The 19,611-nt window shown below is 48.9% G+C and overlaps 1 protein-coding gene across 1 annotated transcript in view; it reads right to left on the bottom strand.

Moving 5' to 3' along the window:
• Positions 1-456: 456 nt before the first annotated feature.
• The window catches only part of Stk32b (serine/threonine kinase 32B), a 225,708-nt gene continuing 206,553 nt past the window's right edge, over positions 457-19,611 (bottom strand). The window contains exons 8-12 of the mRNA XM_051200286.1: positions 13,096-13,212; positions 11,091-11,216; positions 8,672-8,803; positions 6,488-6,552; positions 457-722 (exon numbers count right to left, since the gene is read on the bottom strand). Coding sequence (XP_051056243.1) covers positions 584-722; positions 6,488-6,552; positions 8,672-8,803; positions 11,091-11,216; positions 13,096-13,212 — 579 coding nt within the window. The 3' untranslated portion in view covers positions 457-583. The remainder of the gene's footprint in view (positions 723-6,487; positions 6,553-8,671; positions 8,804-11,090; positions 11,217-13,095; positions 13,213-19,611) is intronic.

The following is a 19,611-nucleotide window of genomic DNA, read 5'->3' as shown; positions in this document are numbered from 1 at the left end:
CAGCATGGAGCCCCTGGGCTTGAACTGTATGCTGCACCATTTCAGAAGACCAGGAAGTTTGTGGATGACTCTTCTTGGTTGCTTTGAGACCTGGGAGTCCCAATAGAGGGGCAAACATGCCAGCTATTTGTATTGTTGAAAGTCCATCTAACAAACTAGGATGGGCCAAATTGCAAAGTTAGCATGGTTGCATGGTTTAAATTTTTTTTTTTTTTTTTGAGCGAGGGTAGGAGGACAGACACTTCAAATGTTGAGATATGTTAATGTATAAACACTTTTATCAATGCCCAAGGATTTGCATGTAAGCAGTCCAGCTGGATTCTCACAGCTCTGTGGCTGGAGACAGGGCAGAGAACTGTTAACCCCTTCCACAGATGCAGAAAACTGAGGCACAGAGAAGGTGTGACTTGCTCAAGGTCACACAGCGAATCAGTTGAAGCAGGGACCAAAGTCCATGCTCCTCAGATCTGAATGCAGAGCTCTTTCTGTATCTGATGTTTTAGGGATAAGATAGGGACCATCAGGGCACAGAGGAGGAATTCTTGGTATCAGGGCAGAAAGGGTGCCATCTGGGCCGGAGAGCTTAGTTGTTGCAGCCTCTGGTGCATGTATGGGTCAGTATATTGTTGTTTCGACCGTCCTGCAGCTTGCTTGAGACCTGGCTTCCTGCTTGGCCTTCCAGGTCTGAGATCTGACCATCATGTCCCTGCTGCCTCCTGAGCCTGCAATAAGCACAACACAGACTGGTTAGTGCTGGCAGGATGGGTACGGTCACACACTTGTGAGAGACTCCTGATAGACAGCTGGAATCTGCCCCCCCCAGAAATACATAACTCTGTGGGAGTCCGCAGTGTTCCACTTGGTTATGCCTGGTGAGTGACTTAATACACAGAGTCTCAGCTTCTCTGTCTATAAAATGGAGATCATAATTCCAACCTTGTCAACCCCTGTGGTATCACGGATGTAATTAATTTGCTCAAGTTCAAGCTGGTTGGTGAACTCATGCACCATTTATTCTGTTTATACCCATAGATGTAGTGGTAGCCATGCCTGGGGGGCAGGGGCTATGCTGGCAAGCAAAGAAACCATCTTCTTTGTCCTCGCAGAGCTTATGCTAAAGAGGAGATGGGTAGCGGCCAAAACATCCCAGAGACAAACATCTGAATAACCAAACATGCAGACTGATAAAAACAAAACAAAACAAAACAAAACAAAACACTCCAGGAAAAGCCATGCAGAGGGATCAGGAGCCCGAACACTGCATTGCTTAGCAGCTAGCCACCTGTTATAGGTTGGGAAATGTCCGTATCCCTCCCTCTTCGATCTTCAAGTTCAGGTTCACTCACTATGCTACAGCTGTCGCTTGCCCATTCATGGTACAGGCCAGAGGAGGAACAGAGGCCTTCAATGGACCAGCAGAAGAACCCAGGCTCTAACCTCCCTAGTTGCTTTGGTGAAGCTGCTTAGCATCTCTGAGGACCTGTTTCCTTAGCTAAAGCGAGGTTTATGGTGCATAGGAGGCTACAGGATCAGATAGGTGTAAGGGAAGTCAGCAGTATGGATCTGGAAATAGTAATTCCTACTATTCCTGGGACAGTACATTCAATAATTCCAGCTCTTGGAAGACAAAGGCAGGAGGATCACCATACGTCTGAGGCCAGTTCAGGCTATAGTGTTTCAGGCAAGTCGGGGATGCATAGCAAAAACTTGCCTTTTAAAATCCAAAGAGGGGCTGAGGAGATGGCTTGTCTATAAAGTGCTTGCTATGCAAGTTTGGGTTAGAGTTATAGTGCTAGATATGGTGTCCTGGAATGCCAATACTAGAGAGGCAAAAACAGTCAGATCCTGACTGCTCACCAATCTCTGACCTCCACATGCAGACACACACACACACACACACACACACACACACACGGGGGGGGGGGGGGGAGAGAAGTTACACCTTACTCATGGGCTTCAGGCTTCAGATGGAATTGGCCTGAAGTATATATAACATTACTTTCAAATGGCATAGCAGGTGGTGGCCACACACCATGGTCTTCATTAAAGCAAAAGTCCATTTGATTAAGAAAAACAGTGCCTGGCATGTTCAGGGTGCAATGGATGATCTCAAGACGAGCCATATAGAATCTGCACCTCAGACAGATGGCAGCTGGGTGTGAGTGTGAGTGTGCCAGGTATATATGTGTGCACCAATGCCCGTGTCTGAGTGAGCTCTCTCAGTGGCATAGCACTGTTACATAGGACAGTGACTTGGGGGGGGGGCTTTTCCCTGCTCTTTTCTCCAGCTGCCAGGACTAGAAGCTGGTGGGCTGTTCTTCTGGGATACTCTGAAGCCTGGTGCTTTCCCCACCACAGTATCCATCCATCCACCCACCCATCCATCCATCACTGATCCACCCACCCACCCAACCATCCATCCACCCACCCACCCAACCATCCATCCATCCACCCACCCACCCATCCATCCATCCACCCACCTACCCATCCACCCATCCATCCACCCACCCACCCATCCATCCATCTATCCATCATCCATCCATCTACATATACATTTCCTACCCATCTAACTTTTAATCTGATTGTCTATAGATATATCTGTTACTTGTCTATGGTCACATTCATGCATTTTACCATCCATTTGTCTACCTGCTCTCATATCTGTCTGTCATCCCACCTGTATACCTTCCTACCATTTCTCCATTTATGCATCTACACATCCTTCACCCATTCACTCACCTTCCATCCATCCCTAACAACATATTGACCCATCTAATCTGTCTCTCCATCCATCTATTATCTTCTCCATCTACTGAGATATCCACTTACCCCGCAATCCATCCATGCATAATGCATATGTTATGCATACATCAACCATCTGTATATCCATCATCCATCCATGTATCACCTATCCGTCATCAGTTTCTGCTCCCACAGACTTTCTGCCCTCCATTCATCTACCTGTTCATATCTTATTCTTCTCCTCATCTTACCCACTTGCCAGGCTCTCATTTGAAGTGGTCAGAGAGCAACCAGGGAACCCTCGCTGTGAGGAACTGTCTTCTGGAATCTATAAACAAGGCTCAAAGCTAAGGCCACTACAGTGGGTCCCAAGAGCTCACACACTTTCAGTTCACATACCAGATATGCCTAACTGATGAGGAACAAAACAGGACTGTACAGACTTACAGATTGGTCAGTGGGCAGATTTGAATGCTACCCATGTAGATTGTCTATTTCTATGACAGGAAACATTGAATTTCTAAGCAAACTTGCCATTTTAGCTATCAGTGTTGAGAGAGAACCACAGGGGATGTTTACAAATGCTCTAAGCTCTGGTGCTAAGCCATGTCACACCAAAGCCAGAAGGACCCCAAATGCCAAATCCTGTAGTCCCAAGAATTCAGATAGAGATGTGGCCTACCCTGCTTCTCTACAGATAATACAAATGGACAGACAGACACACACCACCTCAAAGCAGATTTGAAATGATTAGGAGGTTTCAGAAAGGCAAATGTGCCAAATGGAGCCATGCCCTTGCCTCTAGGTTTATCCTTAACAAGCTGGCTATCACTAATGTGACAGAAGATAAAAGCATGTTCAGTAGATTCAGGGACGGAGACAGCAGGTGGACTCACACACAGTTCTATGGATCTTGAGAACCTGATGAGAAGGGTAACTTATCCCTGAGCCAGTGTTTCACAAGTCTAGGCACTGCATCACTCTACCTGGAAAGCAGACACCTATATTTTCTGTCCAGACTAGAAAACACGCTTATGCTAGCCACAGGCCCCCACGAGGCTCTTTCCCAACTGTTCTCCTCCTCCTCCCCGTCTGAACTCCGATGCAGGTGGAATTACGGACTCCTAATTATCTGGTTGGAGATAGAGGACAGGTATTGAAGCACAGAAAGCAAAGAATTGGTTGGGGAAACTCAAGACTCTTCAAGAATGCTTTTGCCTCCTCTAGAGAGCTCCAGCAAGTCTCACCAAACCCCAGGTTCCCATATCCAAGACTGCACCTGGGAGCTACTGGAGTCTTTGGGTGCAAGTCCTTGGTGTTGAATTACAAGTGAGGCACCCACAGCAGCCTTCCTGGCCTCTCCCCAATTCCATCTTCCTGTAGTGCAAAGGGAAGGGGCAGAAAGGAGCTGAGAACTGCTGGGGGCCACAGCGCGTTGGAGAGGAGCCCAAAATTCACGTACAAAACACTATTTCTGACCTTCCTGGCTGTGCACCGTTCCTGGCAGAATTCTCTCTGGGTTCAGGGAGGCAGCCACGCTTGTGTCTGTTGGAGGGGCTGTTTCTTCTGACACTAGGCATTTCTCTTGCCATTTCCAGCCAGCCTCAAGCACTAATCAGTCCTCTTCTCCAACCCATTTCTTTCCCAAAACAGCCAGAGGAAAGAGTGGCTACACTCATCTTGGGTTCCCATCGTGTTCATGGGGTTTCAAGTTCGGAACTCTCTGGGAGCTCCTCCCCGCCTTCTCCAGCTATTGGTGGTGGTAGCCATCCCTTAGTGTCCCTGGGCTATGGCAATATCTCTCTCTCTATCCATACTGGCTCTTTCCAGTGATGTGGGGCTACCCTCCTTCAGAGGGGCTTCATAACTCTCAACAGAGTGGTGTGAAGTGCCAATCTATGGCTCTTTCCTAAGAAGCCTGTGTATAAAATAAGGGCTAATCAGTGGGTAACAATGTAAGGATCTCACAGGGGAAGTTGTCAGTGTTCTATGTGCTTGCTTCAGAGAATCCTGCTAATATTCCATATCTGACACATTTTCCCATTGGTGTTGTCTCAGCTTCCTTTCCTGTTGCTCTGATAAAACATTATGACAAAAGCAATTTAATGATCAAGGGTTTATTGGAGTTCCAGAGTACAATCCATTATAGCAGGGAAGTCCCGATGGCCAGAGCTTCAGGGAGTTGGTCATGTCAATCCACAGCCAAGGAGGGGATAAATGCAAGCTGCCTCACAGCTCCCTCTCTCCATTTATATAATTCAGGAGTCCAGCCAGGGAATGGTGACACCCATAGGGGAGGGGAGGGGGGGTCTTCCCACCTAATGTAATGACATTCAATGATATCAGGATAACCCCAAGAGACATGTTAAGAGACCCATTTCCCGGATGATTCTAGAGCTCATCAGATTGTTAACCAAGCTTATTTATCATACACATTGCTGGGTTTCTTCACTTGGAAAGCACACTAATGTCTCTAAATTGTCAAAATGTTAATAAGAGTCAGTGTGGGGTTGGATCTTGAAGAGGACTTACGGGCCCGAGTCCCCCCCAAAGCTGTGTGGAATCTCACGCAGCTCTCTCTAAAATGTTTCAACAGTAACTTCAGGCAAGAGTCTCTCTCTCTCTCTCCTTCTCTTTCTACTCCCCCCTCTCTCTCACACACACACTGTGCCATACTTAGTATCAATACTGAAGCAGGTGGAGATGACTGTACAGAAACAGTCATGGTACCTGATCTAGAATAGCTTTCACATCCTTTCCGATGGCTGTGTTTTTCCTGTCCTTTCCTGCCTGAGATGAGCATGCTGGGATCAGCTGCCCTCTTGAATATCATACTTAAATTTCCTGCGATGCAAACCTGAGTGTAATTGGCATGGGAGCCAAGTTCTCAGGAAACTGTTGAGAGCCTTCTCAACCAGCATTATCTCTACATGAAATTTCCTCCTGAAGTTTCAGGGCCCCTGACTTTATTTTCCCTAGCACTGTCCTGTACTTTGGAGAGGCTGCCACTCTTGTTGGTGTTGCTAGGGACCCAGCAAGCTTGGGTCTGTCCTGCTTATGCCCTGTGTTCACTCCTGTCCTAGATGGAGGGTACACCATGCACAACTGCTGAGACTCAGATGCCATTTGAGCAGGCTTCTTAGCCTTTCATTAGCTGATGATGGGGAATTACATCACCAGCAGACAGACAGATAGACCCTGCGCAGCCACTGCCAGACTCACATCATCCCATGCCTTACCTGCCTAAGTGTAGAAGTTCCCGCATGCTTCATCTCTTAACCCAAGTACCAACAGCAGTGACAGCTATCCTTTCCCTGCTGAGCATCCTCTTCTGCTTGCTGGACTCTGTGCCACAGACTCTACATCCTAAGGAGCAATTCTTCTCACTTTGCTTTGCTGGCAAGCAAGCTCAGAGAGGCTAAGGACCTTGCCTCAAGAACTTCTGAGGGTTCCACATTATCCCACACCTCCAGCAGAGCCTACTTCTTTTGAGGATTAAAAACCAGCTCCTAATTCCAAATCTAGAATCATCCTTCCCTCCAGGGCCTGGGCATGGCTCCCTCTCTTCCAGCACCAGGGCTGCTGGCCTTCACTCACTGTTGGTGGGGCTGGACCACCTTCTCCTGGGGCCCTTAGTTCTGGGGGATAGGCTTAGTCCAGAGGTGATGGAACCCAAGGGCGACTGCATTTCTTCTGGGTGCCTTGGCCTGGGGGGACAGACTCCACCTGGATGTACAGAACTTACTTCTCTCGATTGAATATGATAAACTCCTTCCGCACTGTCTCCAAACACTGTTGCAGGTGTCCGTTCTGCCAAAAAAAAAGCACAGAGAGGGGACTAAATGGCAGGGCACTGGCTAGAGGATGTGGCAGAGGGACACTAAGGGCAACTAGTTTATTTAAATTATTTAAATGAGAACTGTGGTCACTTGAGACTTAGAAACAAGCTCAGTCAGTGGCTGGGGCCAGCAACTGTGTGTGCAGACAAATGTGTTTCTTGGTTTTAAGGGGTAAAATCATAGAATCCACTCTAAGATGGAACATGCCAGGTGCTTCTGAGTTTGGGCTCCCTCATATTTGGATGCTGTTCAAGCCTGTTTCAGGATGCAGAGGAGGAGATGTTCAGAGCAAGATGCTCATGTCAAGTGGTCCTTCCAGGATCAGAATGCTATGGGGATGACCCTAGAAGTTGAATGTTGGTGGTACCTGGTGCAATGAAGCCACTTCCCCTCTTTGAGCCTTTGGGATGACTAGCTCAGGGTCACAGGCCTGTGACACTTCCAGAGACTGGCAAGATGGTTTCATTTTATTTTAGAGAACTAAAATAAGCATTTTATTACCTTTATATTAAGGTAACTGCAACATATTTAAACTCCTGTATTTTGTAGGGGAAGGGGAGGATGTAGACTGAGTCGCATCTCCCCCCCCCCACCCACCCAAGAGTATGTCGAGCTCCTCAGCCATAATATCTGAACATGGCCTCATCTGCGATCAGGTCTTCAAGTTAAGGTGAGCCAAAATGTCATGTTGTGGGGGCTGAAGCTAACGACCAGTGTCCTTGCATGAGGAGCACAGAGTCCGAGACCCGGAGAGAGAGGCCATGTTTAAGGTGGAGTGATGGAGCTACCAGCCAGGGAGTCCTAAGGAAGCCAGGTGAGCTGGGATGGGTGGTGGTTAGTGACCCGAGAGGAAAACTGATGAGATAATTAGTCAAAGGTCAGACTGCAGGCAGGAGTGAGGAGTATGGGGGTAAGCAGGGTGCTGTTGGCACAGGGGAGGGATTGCAGTTTTAAACGACAGTGTGGGCTGAGGAAAATGTCAAGAAAACTCCCCTGATTCCCCCCACAGTGCAGATTTATGTTTCTGCAGAATGAGAAGGTACCTGACTGTGTAACCGGGAAAGGCAGCGATGGATAGAACGGCATGGGATTTAGGAAAACCTGGGAGGCAAAGCTCTGGGCACACGTGTGAGGGTTAGCTGGGTTAGCTGAGGTGGGGGGATCCACCCTAAATGCGGGCCACACCGTCTCATGGGCTGGGGCCCCAAAATGAATAGGGAGGGAGTGAGCTGAGCACCAGCATCCATCCCTCTCTGCTTCCTGACTGTGGGTGCAGTGTGACCAGATGCCTCAAGCACCTGCTGCCATGCCTTCTCCACTGTGATGGACTGTCACAGTGCAGCCTGAGCAGATGCAGGGGGTGAGCCCTGCAGGATAGGCCCTTCACAAAAGGTACACAGGGACAGAGGTGCCATGTATTTTTCTTGGGTGTCTCAGTGTGGATGGTACTCCCTCTGTAGCCATCCTTGCACAGACCTGCACTATGAGAGATCATTCATATGCTGGAGGCATACTTCAAACAAGTGGTAAAGTCAGCTCTCTGTGATGCCCCCCCCCCCACAGATCCAACCGACTGAAGTCCGAAAATGTTGAGAAATGAAATTTCTAGACGTTTCCATAGAGCAGAACTTAAGATTTGAAGTGCCTTGAACACCATGCAAAAATTCACAGGAGTGAAGTGACATGTGAGTCACCCTCTTTAGCCTCCCTAGTGTCACAGAGCCCTGGCTGCCTGCCAGCATCTCTCTTGTCTCACTCAGGCACCCTGCAGATAGGCCTGTGCTGGCGAGTTCTGTGTTGAACAGTGATGCCCAACACCTATGTGCACAGCATTTGTCCTGTGTCACGTGATGAAAGTGATCCTAAAGCAATTTGCAGCGTAATGGTGGATGTGCCCTGGTTTTTAAACAGTCCATTATTTTATACAAGGAGTATGAGGATCTCCAGGACTGGCATCAAGTGGGGAGCCCTGGCACCACTTCCCCAAGGGCACAGAGGGAGGGAAGGGCTGAAATGTACCTTTGAATAAGAAGGAACTTTCCTCCACACGTCCCCTTCTTCCCCCACAGAACCCTCCCCTGGGGGCTCACCAGGGGACAGCTGTCCTTTGCGCTGTCTCTGGACCTATGCTTGGCCAACCTCTTCTTTTTTTTGTGAAGCGGCTTGGATTCTAGAATCATTTCTTCAAGTTCAAACGTGGGGTCACAGTTCAGTCTCCCTTTCTGGGGGGAAGCGGATAGAAAAGGCATGGTTTGGGGTTTATTTCGTCACCAACCGTGCATCCTTTCCACATAGCCAGGCATCTCCACATTTGGTGGTGACATTAGCTGGCACCCTGGGTTCTCTCTGATGATGAATCGATACAGTCTCACCACACACACCATCCCTTTAGAGACGCAGTCCCAGCGGGGGCAACCACAGCCTCTTAACTCCCTGTGTCTAAATCAGTGGTTCTCAGCCTTCCTAACACAGTGACCATTTAACACAGTTCCTTATGTAGTGGTGACCACAAAGTCATAAAATTTCTTTTGTTTCTACTTTGTAACTTTCTTACTGCTATGAATCATAATGTAAATATCTGTATTTTCCGGTGGTCTTAGGCAACTCCAGTGAATGTGTTGTCTGAATTGCAAAGGGGTCAGGACCCACAGATTGAGAGCCACTGATCTAAATCCTGTGACTCTTTTTATATGTAATTTTACTTTATTTATTATTTAGTTTACTTTACTAATTCTTTCATCATAGACATACTCACATGTCATTATCTTCCTTATTATGGTTTTTCATAATTTAATTTAAATTTTAAATAATGTACTTTTGAGGTAGCCTTGGCTGAGGCAGAGTCTTACCAAACTCACAGAGATCTACCTGCCTCTGCCTAAGCCATTTGCCCTCTGTGTCCTGCTTACTACCTCCTTCTCACAGCTGAAGCTGTCCACATCCAGTCCAGGCCCTGCTGCAGGGTGGAGCCCCACCCATCCTGACTGTCCTGGAGGGCTGCTGTCTTGATGACCACCCCCCTCGACTATGCAGCCCTGTGATTATGGCATCAACAGCTCTGTAGTCGCACGGGGAATCCTGGTGCTGTGGCTCTCTGGTCCTGGGCAGGCTTCCTCACTTCTGGAGACTCAGGACGGTGGGAAAGCCTCACTTCCAAAGAATCAGCTCATGGTTTCTTAAAAATACTTCAGTCCTTCCTGATCTCCGTGTCCCCAAGCCTGTGAGGGCATGGCTTGCTGTGACACAGTTAAGAGGATCCAAGCCAGGTGCTACCTCAGGCATGGGCAGCCTGCCTCTGAGTTGGGTGACTCCAGGTGACACACGAGCCCTGCCCTGTGTCCACCATTATGTGAGATGAACAACTTCAAGGGCTGCTGGGATCCACTGAGATAGACCCACTAAGTATCCAGTGGCTGCCCCTTCAAGAACGGGCATTTTCTCAGCTGTCATGGTACCAGAACCACCACTGGAATGCTAGCTGGCCTTGAACCTAAGTCACAAGCTAGGTAGGGTTTGCTGACCACACCAGTTTGGACAGGCCGTCTCAAACCTGGTCAGTGAAGACACACCCAGAGAATGGAGAAAGATGGGGCTTTACAAACGGACCCGGGACAAATCCTGGCTCTTCCCCTATGAGCCACTAACCCTCTGTGAGCCTCGCTCGCCCTCCACAGCTGTCAGGTGAGGGCCATGAGCAGACATGAGAAAATGAGGCAGGACTTTTGGGGCTACACCCTGCCTTTCAGTGGGACCCGTACACACAGCGATGTCTGTTCTGTTTGTTAGGGTCTACCGTGAGTCCCGTGAGCCTGAGCTCCTCCCATCATCATTGACTTCTTGACCTTAGCTGGGAATCCCTTCCAGGTTACACAATTTTACCTCAGCATTTGCCATCTTTCGAGGAAAACCTCGAATTCAGGCTCCAGTCTCTCCTGAGAGGCCTACCATCCATCCATCCACTCAAAAGCATGCCTTGATCCTGCCTTGCCAGAGTTCTGCTGGCCTTGTCCCAGGTCATCTTGGGAAAATTACTTTACCTCACCCGGAATATTTACAAGACCCGCTCTCAGGACAGTGTGTAACTTCTTGCACAGGGAGTTCTAAGAACAATGCCAACACCGAGTGCACACTCAGCCATGTTGGCTCTCATCACCCACACATTCACAGTCACATGACAGTGGTTGCCAAGGCCCTCTAGAGCCTTCTAGAGCATTGCCATGGGATTCCTGAGAAGAGGCCAGTGAGGATGGGCTCTCAGCAAGATGGCTGTCTCCCTGGGACCAACCAGCAACTGTGCTAAAACAGGAGAGTGAGGCCAGGGAGGCTCAGCAGCCTGTAGGCCCACTGCAAGAAGCACACTTTGGAAATCTGGTCCAGATATCTTGTATCTCCGTGAACCATGAACCTGTTGGTACCTTATTTCTGTGACCTCCAGGGAGTGCACCAGTCAGCAGCAGGGGTCATGCTTAACGCCAAGGCAGGGATCTGCTAAAGGGGGCATTGACTCACATTGGGCACAAAGCCGGGCATCAGTGCCTTCTCAAACACCGCATCCCAATTCATGTCAGCCATGTAGGTGGTATTCTGGATGTCACTGAGGCTGGACAGGCGGCTCTCAGGGTCCTTGGTCAGCAGCTGCAGTCAGAGGGCAAAGGCACTTCTGTGAATGATGTATCTCACCTGGGTGAGCACGGATTGGAAAATGGAGTCTCACCAATACGTAGGGTGTCCTTGCAGGCCATGCTGGGCAGTGGCCTACCCTGTCTGGGTTAGCTCCAGAGTGACATATGTACTCCTAACGCTAGGGAGGGACTTCAAGGTCAGCTCTTTTTTTCTAAGGCCATATGGCAAATGACTCTTGGGGAGGGGCTAAGCTTTCAGACTCCATGTCCCTCTCTGGGGCTCAGTTCTCTGAAAAAGCAACTTCTCCCTGCTGTTCACAAAAGCTTTGATTGGGAAGAACAGGCAGGCTGCCTCATCTGAGGACTTCTGACTTGGTTTCACAAGAATGAATCCCCCCCCCCATGAGTTACAAGGTGACCTCTGTGACCTAACTGAGAGGTCCGCTTTTACCTTTCCTTGAAGGCCAGTTTCTGCTAATGGAGTTAGAGTGTGAAAACAGCTACAGAGGGGTTCAAGAGATGCTCAGTGTTTAAGAGCATTGGCTGTTCTTGCCGAATTTGGTTCCCAGCATTCACATGATAGCTTACAACTGTTAGTAACTCAAGTTCCAGGGGCTCTGGTACCCTGTTATTACCTCCACAGTCTCCAGGCATGAAGACAAAACACTCATACACATGAAATAAATAAACCAAAAAATAAACAAAAACAACACAGGGCATTGCTTTGCATTGTCTGTGTTTTTTATATGCATGCACACATATGTATAGATGTATGTGCAGGCATGTGTGTGTATGTGGAGGCCATGACTTCCTCTATGGTTTTCCATCTTATTTTTGTGGAGTTGGCTTATGGGTTTGGCTAGACTGACCAGCAAGCCTCAGGGGTCCTTCTGTCTCCGCCTTCCAAGTGCAGCATAGAGCTGCATCCATACTTTTAGGTGGGTGCTGGGGATTCGAACTCAAGCTGCCATGCTTGCCAAGTGAGCACTTTGCCAAAGGAGCCATCTATTCAGCTCTGCCCTGACTTTTGGAACACTCTAGTTCATGAGATGCAAAGACCACTGATCTACACTGGGCAGGGCAGGGCAGGGCAGGGCAGGGCAGGGCAGGGCAGGGCAGCAGGGCAGCAGGGCTTACCTCGGGAACTGCCACCTAACAGGGAAGACCAATGGCCTGATGACCTCCTGAGATTGTCCCTTCACCTTGCCTTGGAGCAGGATTGGTGGCAGCTCCTTCACTTAAAGCACAGGGTCAGGGTGAGGCCCAACAGGGTTGGTAAGGACCTGGCATGTGCTAAAGAGGAGTGTGTCACTCCATGCCCACAAGGGTCCCTTTCCCATCAACATTTCTCTCCCAGCTGTCAACTGTCATTGCATAAACATCCCAACCATCAGGACCACAGAACATGAGAGGCAGCTGGCAAAGACCCCTGCTTCCCCAAAGCAGTGGGCACAGACTTAAACAGGCTCTTCTTGGATGGCATCTGGGAGGTGAGTGTTGAGAACAGCTGTCCCAAGAGCAAGCTGATGCTCCTGTGTGCACCAAGCCCCAAGCTTCTGACTCACTGGGTTTGCCGAGGGACCAGGCACTTGGAGGACCAGCATCCATCCTACTAGCAAGTTCCCACCATAGGAATTCTTAAAACCTGCCAGGCCAGCAGCTGCATGCAGTAGATATTTCTGATTATTAGGCACTTGCAGAGAACTGAAAAGAGCCGGGCTATGCTGTCACACACTGCACTGTGCTGGGTTTTGTGATCTATGAATGCCCCCATGGCTGGGCTTTGTGATCTATCAATGCCCCCATGGCTGGGCTTTGTGATCTGTGAATGACCCTATGGCAGGGTGTTATTGCTTTAGCTGTCCCTTTCACATAGCTCCCTGACCTCTTACCTTCTTCAGCAGGGCCACCATGCCCTCACACCACATGGAGGAGTAGTGGACACGCTCCACCTTGAACATGTTGAGGATCTCGTCAATGGGTGTGGCCGAGTGGATTTCATATGGCCTCTGTAACAAAGGACAAAGCCAGAATCAGGGAGAATGTCTTAGAAGGGGCAGCCCACTTTCTGGAAGTCTGTGATGATGGAAAATTATTCAAGATGCTATGGCCCATTCTCTCTCACACCGCAGGGCAGTGCAAAAGGAGGGCATGGGGGTGATGTCTCGGCCAGAGGACGCTGGGGCATCTTTCTGTGAGTGTAAGGGGCAGGACTGTGGGTGCTGGGCACAGGCTGGGTGCTGGGCACAGGCTGGGTTCTGCTGCCTTCTATTGAGCACCCACGGGGACATCTCTAGTTACAACCTCCGTCTGCTGGAAAGTCAGTCACCACCTCTCCTTGTCTTGACATGCAGACATGTCGCTGGATATGTGTTGGGTGTGAACGGAGGGTGGGAGGAAACCCACAGAGCGCAAGCTTGTGAGCTCAGGGGTGCTCTATGCTCTATGGTCCCTGTAGGAGATGGGACAACCAGAGTACAACACTACCGCCTGGATATGGGCTAGGGACTGGGAGGTGGGGCTGTGCCCCCATTTCTACTCTTTCATTGGGCGGTTCCACCACTGACTCCGCCCCCCCCATACACTGAGGACAAAGAGCGCCAGGGAAGAAGACATCCCTGTTTCCATCCTCACTTTAAAAGTCAGCAAGCTAAGGCTCAGAGATGGGGCTTTCTCAGAGACCCCGCCTCCCTTCCCCTGCTCTCTCTAGAAATCCAGGTGAGGAATCAGCCAGAGGCCAAATGTCATGTCACTGACATTCGAGTTTCTACCCTTGGCCACTCACGAACTCTCCTGAGTTCTTCATTTCCACCAGACTTCCAAGGAGTGTCTCTCTGATATCTGAAATCTTTCCAAAAACTAGAAGGAGCAGACCATCTATACCAGCGCTAGTGGCAATCATGGGAACTCTGTGTGTGGGTCTATATGCGTCATGTGTATACATGTTTGTGTGCACGCCTGTGTGTAAGCCAGATCTTGAAACGGAGCGTCTTTTTTATTCTCCTTCTACCTGATTTTTTGAGATGAATTCTTTTACTCAACTTGAAGGTCCCCAGATGGGTTAGACTAGCTGGCCAGAGGCTCCTCATGAGCCTCCGGTCTCTAACTCCCCATCCCTGGGGATACAGGTGCTTGCCACTGCCTCTGAGTTTCACAGAGCTGCTATGGGGTCAGACTCAGGTTCCCATGCTGTGTAGTTCTTTACTGATTGCACCGTGACCCATCACTGAGCATGGAACTTCAACATTCAGACATGGGCAACACGTGCATTTAAAGTCAGCCTGGGGCGCTGTGGCTAAGGCGTTCCTAACGTCTACGTTCCGGGTTCAGCCCTCCTCAGTTTGGGAGGGCACAGCGATACAGGTCTTCCTCTGAGTTAAACAGCAAGCATTAAAGGCCACGCTGCATCTTCTAGTAGTGCTGGATTTCACTACTGCTTTGTTCTCATTGTCCTTAGGATGCCCTGTTTCAGAGCTGCTGTCTTTAGAGGGTATGGTGATTTAGAGGCCTGATGGCAAAAGCAGTTTCCAGCAGCAGAGACTGGGTAAGTCTTTATTCTAAGAAACTCATTTTTTTTTTTTTTTGAAAAAGCAATTTGCCATGAAATAGGAGGCATAGAGGGGGAGAACTGGTGTAGGCTGTCATTTTATCTGCTACAGTGAGGCTGGCCGCCATCTGATCCCACACATGCCCTCTAATCCCTTTACTCAGAATAGCTGCCCCTTTAGGCAACTTGAAACTCCAAAGCCTGAGAATGTTTCCCCTCTGGAACTGGTGGATGATCTCCACAGAGATTGTAAGTCTGAGGATTGATGAGAAAGCCAGGACCACCCTGTGTCCAGGAAAGAGCAGAATTACTTCCAGGGCTCCCAGTTCCAGGCACTGTGGTCTCTCTGCTTTGCTGAGACAAGTTCACCAGCCCTTGCCCCTTTAGGTTGAGCCCTGAACCAGGATGCATGCAGCGGTTCTCGGCTCTGCACTTGAGCCCTGCTCTGTAGAGTGCCCCAGACGTCCTTCCTCTATTTACTTGACCTCTCTACACCCCAATATTTTCACTTACAGTCAGCCCCCAAGAGGTATTGGCTGGAGCTAAAGATGAGGACAGCACAGGGAGGCAAGTTGTTGGCAGTCAAGCTAGGAAAGGCAGTATTGTCCTGACTAGATCTCCAAGCTTTACCCTCTACAGATAGAGCTCCCTTGCATGTGGTCTCCTGGGCAGGTGTCACTCGGTCCTCTTGATCACTGTGGCAGAGGCTCTCAGTCTAGGGCAGTTTGCCCCCAGGAAATATTGGGGTGTCATAACTGGATTGTCGAGGTTTCTGCTGGCTACATTGTACAACTACATTGCAGATCACCTCGTGAACAATCTCCACCCCAAAGGTCAGCCCAGTCCAAATGTTTATAGCATTGGGGTTGAGCCTCTTAGACTAGGCTCTGCCCTTGTAGCAGAACTCAGAAGCACATGATGCTTAAGCTCATGCCCATGTATACTTACCACCCTGTCACTTCCCTACCTAAGTACAAGGGATGGCACTGTACCATCTACCCCTCAAAGCCCAACACCTCAGGGCTCTTCATGGAAGTCCTCTGTGTACCCTATGGCAGGTGACAGGGTTCTGATGGGAGATGTCATTATGTATATATGTTTCTCATACTGGTTAATAATAAAGCACTGTTGGCCAATGGGAAATGAAGATAGGAGGGACTAGGAGACAAGGAGGAAAGAGAAAGTAGTAAGAAGGAGTCAAGATGGAGAATCTGGAGAGAGCTGGACGCCAGCCGCCTCCCCGGTAAGAGAAGGCCACGTGAAAATACATAGATCAGCAGAAATGGGTTAATACTTAAGTACCCGGGCCAAAAGAATTGTATCTAATACAGGGTCTCTGTGTATTATTTGGGGCTGGTGCAGCGGCGGGACAAGACTGGCGGTGGGAGGAAAAACCCTACTCATTACAGGGTTCATTGACAGCAAAGTCTGCCTCAGCCTCCCTTCTCTGTCCTGCTCACACTGATGCTGACAATTCACAGGTGAACCATCTTAGAAGTCATGCAGGAACTCCTGTGTAGTGATCGATATTATTTATGATTTATTAAAGCTTGCCTGAGGATTCAGAAAGCAAAGTCAGCCATAAGCTATAGAAGCCAGGCACACACCTTTAATCCCAGCAGAAGCTAGGAGGTGCTAGTAGACACCTTTAATCCTAGGACTCGGGATTAAGAGATAGATAGTCGGATCTCTGTAAATTCAAGGCCACCCAGGTCTACACAAGAATGGATCAGTCTAAAAGAGAATTAAAGCTCACACCTTTAATCCCAACATTAGGGAAGTATGTAAGACAGAGGCAAGGTCTCAGAGAGGCTCTCATTCTCCAGTCACACTGAGGAGAGGCAGCAGATTGAAACTTGGTGAAGAGCTTGTGTGTGGACCAGCCCTTCCTTTCAGCCTGAGCTAGAGGTGAGAGCTAGTGACTGGTTGCTTTGCTTTTCTAATATTCAGTTTGAAGTTTGAACCCCCAATATTTGTCTCTGGGTCTTTTATTTATTTGTGTTACACGCCTGCTCACACAGTTGCTGACAGTTTTCACAGGTGAACCAGCTTAGATGCCACTTGGGGTCTCCCAACTGTGTCCTCAATGCTCAAGCTGCACCCATGGATCCTGTGACACCGTCCTGCTGTATGCTGCCATCATCATTAGCACTCTGCCCCTCGGCCCCATGCTACTAGGGCTCTGGCCACATTTTCTACTACACAGTGACCGTATTCATTATCTTCCTTTTATGAATAAGGAAGCCAGGGCTCAGGCAAGTTAGTCATGAATTACAGTATGAAGAAGCATTTCTGCTCCCACACCTGGGGACTTATCATCTAATAGATGGCAGCCAGGCTGGGCTCAGCATCTCCCCCAAGGGCCTGTGTAGTGTGTGAAGGTTGCTAAGCTGGGAAGGTCACAACAGGCCACTCTGGGTGGGAGCCTTGTGGAAGTTAGGAAGCTGGGGTTTGTACAATGCTGATCCCCAGGTACCACACTTTACTTGATAATTTACATCCCTAGTTCTTTAAATCTCCACACATCCTTGCTGGGGAGATGTGATGGAGGTTGACAGAGGATCTGAGCACTCCAACTGCTTAGAAGCCCTGCTTACGGCCACCCATGGGGTCCCTAATGAGCCAGTGAGGTTCCTCTCAGAGTCTCTTTCCTTGTTACAAGGAAGCAGTTCTCCTCCAAATGATGAGGGACCTTCTCTGTTCATTACAGATATGTGAGGCAGCTTCTCTCTACAGTTAAGGAGCCTCCCGCATCCCAAAGGTGGCATCCAGGGTGGCAGGGTGGCATCCAGGTAGGAGGGACAGTGTCTGCACTGCAGGTCACTAAGTCTCTTCTGCCTTTTCTGTTACTCATGCTCCAGGCTCACAGAGCCTGGCTGTGGGAATTGCAATCACAAGTGGTACTCACCTGGGTCTTTTTTTCCCAAGGCAGGTTTGCAGAGACAAGATCTGAGATTCTGCTCTAGGTTCCAAGAAAGGCTATGTTCCCTGCACCTCTTACCCAGCCTATAAATGACCTCTCTTTGCTTGCACGGGAGACCAGGTCTCTCTGTTCTTCCTGCATAGTGCCCAGTTCTTCATGAGAGAGACAGCAGGTTTTATTTTTATTTATTTATTTACTTACTTATTGTCAGAACTAGGGCATTTCTGAGACCCTGGTTGACAAGCCAGACCAGCAGCACACATCCTCGCCTGCCTTCCCTGGAGCTCCCACACCTCTCTAAGCAGGAAAGCCCACTGCTGCCTATTTTGTCTTTGGGAAGCCAGGAGCCTCAGTTCTGTCAGAACTCTGTCACTGCCAGTGTGTGTGTGTGTGTGTGTGTGTGTGTGTGTGTGTGTCCTTCCAGGAAGAAGGATGACTTCTGAATCCCCTGTCTACAAGGAAGGTGAGGAAGGCGAGGAGCTATTGGACTGGCCATTTGACTAAACTAGGGGTCTCTAGTGTGAAGACGAGAAAGCAAGCTATGTCATAACTCACTGAACAGTCCTGCCATGCAAAGACAAGTTGGGGGAAAGGCCACCCAGCTCCTCACAGATGCACTTTCTGGTAGTTACACAGTCCCTTATCCCTGTACCAAAGGCCTTCAATGGCCTGTGACTCTCTCTCTTCCCTGGAAAGTGTCTCTCAGTAGAAAACTCACGAGAATGAAAAATGAAGAACTTAATTTTGAAGAAGCAGGCTTTCTTCTATCCTTGTGGGGTTTTGTTTGTTTGTTTCTTTGTTTGTTTGCCAAGACATTGCTGGCAACTGAGTTCAAGAGCAGGAAAAAAAAAGTTGACTGAACCAGAGAGCTGCTCTCATCATACATTTATTCAAGAAGCATTTCTTCATGCCTGATCATCCAACAGAAAGGATTCTCTCCCTCTCTCCCTCTCTCTCTCTCTCTCTCCCTCTCTCTCTCTCTCTCTCTCTCTCTCTCTCTCTCTCTCTCTCACACACACACACACACACACACACAAATAAGATTCTGCCTTTAGGCCATCACAAGGGAATCCACAGAAACTAACCTGGGCTCATAAGAGTTCACAGACTCTGGGCTGACAGCTTAGGAGCCTGCATGGGACTGACCTCAGCCCTCTATATGTGTGTGACAGTTGTGTAGCTTGGTCTACTTGTGGAACCCTAGCAGCGGGAGCAGGAGCTGTCCCTAATGGTTAGGCTGGCTTTGGGGAACCTAGTCCTCAGACTGGGTTTCCTTGCCAGCCTTAATACAAGGAAAGGATCTTAGTACTGCTTCAACTTAATATGTCATGCTTGGTTGACACCCACGTGAAGCCTTCGTCTTTCTGAACAGAAACAGAGGAGGACTGGATGGGGGAAGGCAGAAGAGAGGTGGGAGGAGGGGGAGGAAATAGGAGGCGAGGAAGGAGGGGAACCGTTGGGATGTAAAATAAATGAAAACTTTTTAACTAGTAATAACAAAAGATCCTGCCTTCATGGAGGCTGCCCTCTGTTACCATGAACATGCACATATGTGTTAGACTTGTGGACAGTGTGATTAACACCTTTCGTTTTGGCCAGTGGATCCAAAAGCAAGGAGAGGACCACAGTCAAGGGGCAAATGTCCTCTAACACCAGCCCCACAAAACATTATCTCCATTACATGACTGAGGAAACTGTGGGCCTGGGAGTTGAGATGATGTAATTTTTCAAAGACACTTGTAGAGAAAAACAAACAAACAAAAGAGAAAAACAAACAAACAAACAAAAAAAAACACACACATCCCAAATGCAGATTGGTCACAAGAGTTATGGCTTAAATAAAAATATGAGCTATTGCTCTCTTCTCTGCAGAGATGTAGCAGGCAAAGGAGATGCAGACCCGGCATTCCTGGTAAACCAAGACCACGTGGAAACACA

Source organism: Phodopus roborovskii, unplaced genomic scaffold (genome assembly GCF_943737965.1).
Source record: "Phodopus roborovskii unplaced genomic scaffold, PHOROB, whole genome shotgun sequence".
NCBI lineage: Eukaryota > Metazoa > Chordata > Mammalia > Rodentia > Cricetidae > Phodopus > Phodopus roborovskii.
This window is presented reverse-complemented; position numbering and strand designations above follow the sequence as displayed.